This window comes from Palaemon carinicauda, chromosome 9, assembly GCF_036898095.1.
Source record: "Palaemon carinicauda isolate YSFRI2023 chromosome 9, ASM3689809v2, whole genome shotgun sequence".
Taxonomy (NCBI): Eukaryota; Metazoa; Arthropoda; class Malacostraca; order Decapoda; family Palaemonidae; genus Palaemon; species Palaemon carinicauda.
In genome coordinates this window covers 44,551,793-44,561,975 of record NC_090733.1, presented here as the reverse complement: position 1 = coordinate 44,561,975, position 10,183 = coordinate 44,551,793, and the positions used below count along the sequence as shown (strand labels likewise).

General features: G+C 36.3%; 2 protein-coding genes across 2 annotated transcripts; both read left to right on the top strand.

Moving 5' to 3' along the window:
• The first annotated feature begins 5,640 nt into the window (after positions 1–5,640).
• On the top strand, positions 5,641–8,426 carry LOC137646372 (piggyBac transposable element-derived protein 3-like). Its single transcript, XM_068379476.1, has 2 exons — positions 5,641–5,740; positions 7,936–8,426. Exons 1-2 carry the CDS (start codon positions 5,641–5,643, stop codon positions 8,424–8,426), a joined length of 591 nt encoding a protein of 196 aa, XP_068235577.1.
• A 47-nt stretch (positions 8,427–8,473) lies between these two features.
• On the top strand, positions 8,474–9,175 carry LOC137646371 (piggyBac transposable element-derived protein 2-like). Its single transcript, XM_068379475.1, has one exon. It carries the CDS (start codon positions 8,474–8,476, stop codon positions 9,173–9,175), a length of 702 nt encoding a protein of 233 aa, XP_068235576.1.
• Positions 9,176–10,183: the final 1,008 nt, after the last annotated feature.

Sequence of the window (10,183 nt, the reverse complement as noted above, 5' to 3'; positions counted from 1 at the left end):
TTAGTGATAACGGTGAGGTAAAACTTCATTTTATATCAGTGTGCGCGTGATTGTCGAGATTTTTTTTTTTTTTTTGTTATCTCCAGTAGATTCCATTCATGTGCTTTAGGTGCATGAGCTTCGGGCGGCAATATGCCTGGAGAAATAGACACAAAAAACATTCAGAATGAATGGTGTTGATTATTTTATTATTTATACAAATGCATATATATATATATATATATATATATATATATATATATATATATATATATATATATATATATATATATATATATATATATATATATATATACTCACACATCTTTTGAACAAGGGCAGCCAACGCGAGGCTTAAGGTGTCAATCACCAAAATTCATGTGTGGCGGTGCCGATTCTCCTTAATCCCGATGCTTTCGCTTCACTAAGACAAGGGAAGGAAAATGACAAATTAGGAGATATGACATACATGTTGCCACTGGGTCAGTTCACTGAGACCTTTGGTCAAATCCTATTAAATGCATGAAGATTACCTTCCTCATTTACTGTCTTGCACAATAGGCTTCCGTAAAAATCATGGTAAGTTCTCAGCGTCGTGTTTTTCGCCCAGAAGAAATAAAAATGGTATACAATGTCTATCAGTTTTTTTTTTTTAAATGGGAAAATGATAATGAGATTGTTAAATTTGGAATTGACCAAACAATCAAACGTGTCAGAGATGCAACCGACATATCAAAAACGACTTTCTTTCAGATTTGCAAGGAAAATTGGGTCAAAGGTATTTAGCATACTGATAACATTATAAAGGAAAACATGAAAATGGTCTGAATTAACTAATTCGTTGAAGTCATCATAACCACGTTTGCTAACACAACCTTTGTTGTAGAAAGTTTTTTTCGATTAATTAAATAAATTCTAAAACAATAAAATTACCTATGTAAATATACCATATTGAACATAGTTAATTAAATCCTTTGTAAAGAATCCTGTCTTTTAATAATCAATCAGAATTGAGAACTGAATTCATTTGATATCAAAATTAAGATTATTTCTGTTAGTATGATGATCGTTTTATAACAATTTTGCTCTTTGTTATATTTAAGAGTTTCGTTTTTTCACCACGTGGTTGCAAACAAAAAGAGCGAAGGAAACAATTTGGAGAGAGTATCAAATTAAAAGATTATATTCTTAGACCGTTCAAATCCGGGTGAATGACTAATTAGCTGACCCTTTTCTCGGCTCGCCCATAGATTAAAGCGGTCAAGCCAGGTGTGCTTTCAAAATGACCCAAGAGAATTGGCAATGCCGCTATTGGGCTCCGAGTTTGCTCTTAAAATGGTTTGACTATACCCGTAGATGCAATGTAACAATAGAACTCCTTGTGTCCGTATATCTTTTTGTTTATTCATATATTCTGTCAGTGATAATGCATAGTAACTTCGTAGTATTTGGATGCTATGCACGTGAAAAATAAAAGCTCAAATATAAATTACCAACATTTATGTTGTCGTGCAGACAGAATTAACGTTGTGTAAGGTACTGTTAGCTCGATTTAAACCAGAGGACTTTAAAGATGGTATGAAGTCTCGATTTTTAGGTATTGCTGTTTTGTCATTTGATGAAATGAGTAATAAGAAAGAATGGAGCTATGACAAAGGGGTAGAAGTCTTATATTAACCGCATGGAAATGTACAGGTGACTATGCTGCGAGGTCTTTTTTTTCATGATACATTTCAGGTAAAATTCTAGAACATTTTATCACTCAGTTTTTCAATCATTTTCCATTTCGAGATCAACAGCAGAGAAAAAAAAATCCATACACGAATCCATCACTTACTACTCTGGAAGATGGTTTAAATAGTATTTGATTTAGCCCATGATAACACACAGCTGCCTGCCTTTAGGCTACAATCAGTAACAACAGTTGTGAGATTAACACAAGCTGTGTTCAATGTCATCCATAGAGGGCTATAAAGTGTAACGACTTTACCGTAGTCCAGGTGTTTTCGTATACAAACAACCAATGTAAGTACAGTAGCAGCAAACAGCATGTACTGTATCTTGTTTTATTAAAACTGTTATAATTGCTTACAATCTTGCTTTATTAAAAGTGTCAATTATTTACAGACGTCATGAATGATATAGTATTTACAACATACATATATATATATATATATATATATATATATATATATATATAGCCTATATATATATATATATATATACATATTTATATATATATATATATATATATATATATATATATATATATATATATATATATATATATATATATATATACATATATATATATATATATATATATATATATATATATATATATATATATATATACACGCACACATATACAAAATGTATATATATATATATATATATATATATATATATATATATATATATATATATATATATATATATATACATTTACATATATACATATGATCAATATGTTGATTATACCTTATATAATATTTGCTTGCAGTATAATTATGTAATATTTCAAATAATGGAAAAAATAACCGTCAAAATCAAATTCCACCTCGTCTCCCTGTCTCAGAAAAATATGCGCCCATGACATGTATTAGCTAAGATATAAACATAAAACGGATAAAGGCTGGATATTAATAAACGATACCAATAGGTGGAACAATACATGTATATACATATAACCTAATGATTGTGTTGACCCTGATCAAAAGCAATTTATTAATATTCATATATGATGAGATCCTACGCAAAAACGAGGGGGGTAATTTGAAACCAGGGGGGTAGCTTAAAACCGGTTTCAAATTACCCCCGGGGGTAGCTTGAAACCGGTTTCAAGTTACCCCCCGGTAGTCTGAATCCGGTTTCAAACTACCGGGGGGTAAGATTTGGAGGGGGTAATTTGAAACCGGTACACCGGTTCTTGGGGCACTTGCCATCGTTTCTAATGTCATTTGCAACGACATCGATGCCGCAAGTCTTTTCTTCGTCTCTTGCTCTCTGTGCAAAAGAAATTCCGACAGCTTTGGATGTTCCTCACCAAACTGACGTTCGGCAATATCAGCTTCCAGCTTCCCGACTGAGAAGGTAAGGTGTACGTCCTTCCAGTCTTTTTGGTCCAAGCGTAAGGTCAGGGATAACGGCTTGCATTCCTCCAAGGAGGGGCATGGTTTCCCTACCTCCGCCGCCTTCAAGGCTGCCTCATATCCCTTTTTCAGGAAGGGAAAGGCTCTGGTTGGAGAGGCCACAAAGGAGGGAAGCTTCTTACTCAAGGCTGGCACCTTTGAGTTCGTGAAGCCCCTCTCTTTCATCGAGAACGCTAGTAACACCTGTGCTTTACTATGGTCAAGGACTATGACTTCCTTCGGCTCCGTCTCCGCCTTTGAAGCTGGCTCCTTCCTAAGACGGACATAGCAGTCCGGGTAAGAGTCTTTGTTGGGCCAAAATTCCACATCTCCCAGGGGATTTGAGCCCAAGTTCTCCAATATAACAATCTTCCCGGTTGTCATTAGCATGGGTTCGGCATAGCTCCAAGGATTGGTATCCGAGCACTAAGGAAGATCCTTCACGTTGAGTCGTTTCTGGGGCCCACATGATGCTGCGAATCTATGTATCTCCAGTTTCATCGCAGCTTCCTTTTCATCATTCTACTTTTTTATTTGTTGAATCATCTCAACAATAGAAGAAAGAGTCCTTCCCAGATCACCTGGGATAGCACACGATGTAGAGGGAACAGATTCCGCGGCCGGAACCTATGTAACCGACATCTCATCGATTTCTTCCTCTTCTATTTCTGGAGCCTGGGTCAGCTCCTCCTCCTGACCTTCTCCTAGAAGGTCCTTCTCTGTATAATCCAACACTTCAGACATCCTATCGTCCTATTGGATGTCTTGAAGAGCGGCCGAGAGTTCAGAATCTACCGGATTCTGGACAGTTGGTATCTCCTCCTGAGGCTGAGGAATGACTGCATCAGCCGATGCCTTAGGGAAAAGGTAGGCCCTCATCTTCTCGTTTAGAAGGTAGGGGCCTGAAGTGTTTTTCTGAAAACCCCTCACCCAGGTTCGCAACTTTTCCCTAGCAGCATCCCTTGACTCCACCAATTTAGGGGTGTCAAAAGCCTTGGTAATCAGGTTAGAACATATGATACATACCTGAGGGTCCCAATACCGGAGATCACCTTTGGAGGCTGCGCATGCTGCGTGCCTCCTGCATAACTCATGTCCACAGAAGTTCTTCCTGCGGACATTGCAGAACATACTCCCACATTTTGGATGGTCCTCCTGTAAAGAAAAGAAAACCCATGAGTATCAAGTGAAGACTTTTCACTTATTATTAATACATGTAGTTTATACAGTAAAGCTAGAAAAGAAAGAGGAAAGACACATACTTGTATTTCCTGCCCAGCCAATTGCTGTAACCTCCCAAGATATTAAAACTATGGTTAATTCTTATTCTAGAATACCTTATATATTTTCCTAGGCAGAAAGTTAAGGTGTAGCTCACACCTTAAAATAAAGTTATGATATACGGGATAGAATAAATACAGAAAAAACTCACTTTCTATATATTGCACGGTCTCAATAAGAGGTTGTACAAGATAGCATTAAGTATGTTGGAAGAACTTTAGAGTTACAACAAACTCTGTACTGTAATTTCATTAATGTATTGTGTACTACACCACAAATATAGTAACTACTGTACATTGCATGCTGTCGTGCCGGCCGGCATTTACCCCTGTATAGATCAAAGGTATACTACCTTTAACTAATAGGCGGCAAATCACTGGTTCGCAAATGTGTGTCGGCCGGCAAATAAAAACACTAGCACCCGGGTGCCGGCTGCTAATCGTAGTGGCTGGCAGATCTCGGGATGTGTTTCTACTGCCCTCAGGTATAGGTAGCGATACCATGCCGGCCGGCAGTGACTACGAACCAGAGAACCTTCACCTATCCGGCTGCCAGCCGTTAAAGCCGACAGCCAGGCTAGGGGTACAATACACTAGCAAGAGAAACAGTATGGATGTAAGGTTATAAGGCGGCATTGTCATACAACCTTCCATCCAGAAAGAGTGAACATAAGGAAGGGGAGAATGTAACATTCAGGCTTCCTATCTATCCATAGCCTGCCGGGCTCTACCAGCAGACACGGAAGAGAGACCAAGGGAGGTCTGGGGTTCACTCTGTAGAAGAAAAAGGGTCTCTGCCGGCCGGCAATAATGTGCCGGCCGGCAAAGAGCTGAGCCGGTCCCCCATCCTAACCTACGCTAGGTACGGAAGTAGGACTGCGACCAAAAGATATGATGGCTAGGCCATCACTAAGAAAGATAGGGGGGAAGGGATAAGGGTCCTGTAAACTCCGTCCTAGTATGAGACACATCCAGGAGTTAGGAAAGCTCATCCTAACCTAGATTTTGTCTATTAGGGAGGAAGGTTGGCAATACTTGCTACCCTCCTCCATACCAGAACAAAGTTAGGTGTAGTTATTTCGTCAGGCAACGGAGAAAAACTCATTCTCCAGGCAGAGAATAACAACACAGGACAGTCTGTTAGACCACTAGAAGAAGGAATCATCTCGTACAGAATCCTTCAGATGTGGGCTAGGGAAGCAAAGCCTCCTGTTGTCTGCGCTTAACCTAGCAAAGGAAACTTATTCTCTATGCTAGGAAGACGCAGACCACAGACTAGAAACTCTGATGTTCTGCCCCAAACCCAAAAACCAGTCACTCTGGTTACCGGGTCAGGACAGACACATCCCAGTATAGTTACACCTGAATATTATTCCGATAGAACCACTAGGACTAAGCCTAAGGCTTACTCAGAGGGAGAAAGGGATTGAACTTAGTGTCCGGAGGAGAAAAGAACAACCGGGGATGTGTGTGAAAGTATACTAAAGCCCCATAGGCTACTAGCCTAGGTGCGGTGAGAATCGATTACCTAAATCGCCAAAACTCTCTCGTAAACAATCTTGGAGAAGAAAGTTCAACAATATCTTACATGTATAAATATTTGCCAATAGCTTCAATAACATAACACTCAAAAAACTTATACCAAGCATGAAAGTACTAGGGCCAGACACCTAGGCTACTAAGCCTCGCGGAGGGCAAGATCTGTTACCTAAATCGCCGAACTGAAAACTAACGGCATCGTATAAGAATTCCTAGAGAAGCTAAATAGCTAGATTCATTAAAGCATAATAACCGGAAATGTCGCTCTGGCTAACTAAATGACCCATGCAGAGCGAGGGACAGCATCCAGAATGCCTCTGGTAGGCAACAGCTCTTGTCTAGGTTGATATCACATTTGATTTAATTCAAAACGCCAAGAGCTTACATTTATACAAAGTGAAGATAATACTCAAATTTCCAGAGGCAGAAGAGGCCGAAGAAAGCATTATAAGGTTGAATAATATCGAAAATTACGAGAGATCACAAGTGAAAACAGCCAGTAGTAGAGCTACAAGAAAAGGAATAAAGATGGCGCTGCCGTCTTCGTCTGATACACATTAGAAACAGAAAAGGGGAGATTCCTTGGGAACGGCTCTCTCTTCATTCTCGTTTTTAGATTCTTGTCACTGTAACCCATCGAAGCGTTAATACTGTTCAGGGTGAAGATAGCTATGTGTCGTGTCAAGAATACGTCCTCTGATATTATGCGATATCACTGTTAGACTTATTTAGGGATATTCGCTCCAGGAGTTAGAATTCTTTATACCTTAAGGTAAAATTCTCTGGGAATATCACTGTAGTCAAATATACCCAAGGAAGCTACCCTTTAGGAACTTCTCAAATATACCCTAGGAAGCTACCCTTTAGGAACTTCCATCAGGACGAAGTGGCCTGAGCCCAAATATATATATATTTATATATATATATATATATATATATATATATATATATATACATATATATATATATATATATATATATATATATATATATATATATATATATATATATATATATATATATAGATATATATTTTTATATATATATATATATATATATAATATATATATATATATATATATATATATATATATAAATATATATATATATATATATATATATATATATATATATATATATATATATATATATATATATATATATATATATATATATATATATATATATATATATGTATATATATATATATTCTAATAGATATATATGCATATATACATAATATATATATATATATATATATATATATATATATATATATATATATATATATATATATATATATATATATATATGTGTGTGTGTGTGTGTGTGTGTGTTTGTGTGTGTCTTATTTTTTATAATATATGTATTGGAATCTTTTTTTAGGGAATAATAACCGTATCATTATGAGAACCCATTAACGCCTGACCCACTATATATAGTAGTACAATTGCTAGGACAAATTACACCCCAATTTTTCATGTTTTTCTTATTGTTTTTCATATTCCTGAGTTCTTTTCAATCTAATCAATAATATAAACAGGAGTTTTTCTTTGATGTATCCACATTTTTCGACTTTTTGACAAAATACCAAAGATATGTAGATTGTTTTTATATATTCACATTCTTAATTTGAGCTCATGGTTACACAAGTTCATTAAACATCTTTATACTGATACATATCATGACACTGAAAACCATGAATCAATTCATATATCAGAAATTGAGATAGCAATTGAAGCATAAATATTACAGGCTATTTTTCATTACCTACTATGGTCAGGCAGATATGAAGCCAAAATATGGACCGGACAGGAAAATTCTTAGAAAAGTATCACCCTAAAACAAATTGGTTGTTTCTTCGTTAGAGTAAACTGCTTGTTCGCTATTTTCTGATCCTTGGATGCATACCTCGTCTCTGGTGAAGTGACTTTCCAGCTAACAATGCCTCGGTAGTTTCAAACTTTCAGTTCCCTGTTACTATCCAAGCATTCTCATACTCTCAGGATACCACACATTACCAAGTCGCCGCTTATACTGGCCTTTGGATGCTGATGTTGGAGTCGAACTCGTTGCAAAGGCAATGTCACGTGATAGATTTGAAGAAATATTACGGTTTCTGCCTTCCACTGATAATCAGGCACTAAACAAGGATGACAAACTGGCAAAAATCCGACCTCTAATGAATCATTTGAACACAAAATTTGCCATGGCTTACCCTATGGATCAACATATATCACTTGATGAAGCAATGATAGAATATTTTGGTATGCATATATGCAAACAGTGCATTCGGAATAAACCTGTGAGATTTGGATTTAAAGCTTGGTTCCTAAATTCTCCACTTGGATATTTAGCTACGTTTGATGTATACCAAGGGACAGCCTTCGGGTTGAATCGTCACTATGAAGAAAGGTTTGGAAAAGGTGGGGGCACTTTGATGACTTTATTCGAAAAAATACCAAGTCATATCAAAGATATACCAGTGAGGTTTTAATTCGACAACTAGTTCACAAGTTTACCTTAGTAAATAACCTACAAGAGATGAACTCTGGAGCAACTGGAACAATAAGGGACAACAGAATTCTGAAGACTTGTCCTATAAACTCCACAAACGAAATGAAGAAGGTTCCTCGAGGAGATACGGATGTTGTTGTGGATAATATTCACAAGATCTTGTTGGTACGCTGGAAGGATAATGCAGTAGTTTCAGTGGTATCAAATATTTCTCCTGTTTATCCTCTGGAAAGTGTATCTCGATGGTCGGCAAAGGACAAAAAGAAAATTAGTGTAAGTCGACCTTATTTCATCGGAGATTACAACAGGCACATGGATGGCACTGATAGGATGGACCAAAACATCAATTGTTACCGTATATCCATTAGAATGAAAAATTGGTGGTGGCCTACATTTTCTTGGGTAATTGATGCAACGATTCAGAACTGCTGGCTTCTCCATCGTGCTGATGAAAGCAACCTTCCACTGTTGTCATTCAAGCGCTACATTGCATGGACATACCCTCCGCAGGCAGAACCACGTGTGGGAATAGGCCGGCCAAGACAGTCATCTCGGGTTATTCCAGATGTACGTTATGACAATAATGGTCACCTTGTCGAACCCCTTGGAAAACAGGCATGGAAATGTGCTCTATCCTCTTGCAAATCTCGTCCTTCGCAAGGGTGTATGAAGTGTGGAGTTCCATTGTGTGTGAAATGCTTTGTTAAATATAATCGTCGTGCTCTTTAGAATACAGCTAATTATAGTATCTGGTTTGTTATTTTGTGATATCACGGAATTTATCTCAAAATTTAACCAAGAATGAAGTTTCTCTAAAGCATGAACCAGTTTTATTTCTATTTTATTCTACAGAATCACAATTTTCTGATAAACATTTCACTTTTAGAAGTAATAATTATTATCCATTTCACATATTCAAATACTGTCAGCACGTGCAAAAGTAATAGGGCCTACAAATGCAAAAAAATTTAGCAGTAAACTGCAATATTTCTTTGTATTATTCAGTAATAAATGCACTATTATTGAGTGTCTTGCTTCTAATACATCCTCCTTTTAATGAAAAAATACCAAAAAAATTTATTATAGAAATCTGCCTAACCTACTATATATAGTAGGTCCTATATATGGACAAATACCATTAAAAACATCAAATATATGATAATACCATATAAATATACATATTATACTTAAATAATGAAAAAAATTAAGGAAAAAAATTCAGGCAGTAATGGGTTATGAGAATAACAAAGATAATGACGAAGTGATTTGTAAAAAAAAAGTCTTTTTGCCTTTTTCTTTATTTGTATACCCCTTCTCCATTTACCTTTCCACTGTAACTCTCCCTCAGTCTACACTATAATGTAGTTAAAACTCGAATGCCTCCAAAGCGAAAAAAAAAAAAAAAAATCACAATTGCCAAAACAACAAGAACGCAATTTCAGAGAATGTCAAAAGTTTTGTCACTTTTTTTTCAACTTAGTTGTTTGTCTGATAAAAGAGTTGAAAGTTTAGAAACTCCATTATAGGAAAGTGACACTAAAAAAGATTACTTACAAGACTAAGGGCAGAGTATTTTGGGAAAAAATAGATATAATAGAAGGGAGCCAGTAAGTTTTCTTCGCATACAAAAGTTTAATAATTCATTAACAGCTAATTTCAAGCAAGATCGTAATCATCCCCCAGAAAATGTGTACCATATAATATAGTGTCCAGGTTTTACTATAATGAAGATCTTTT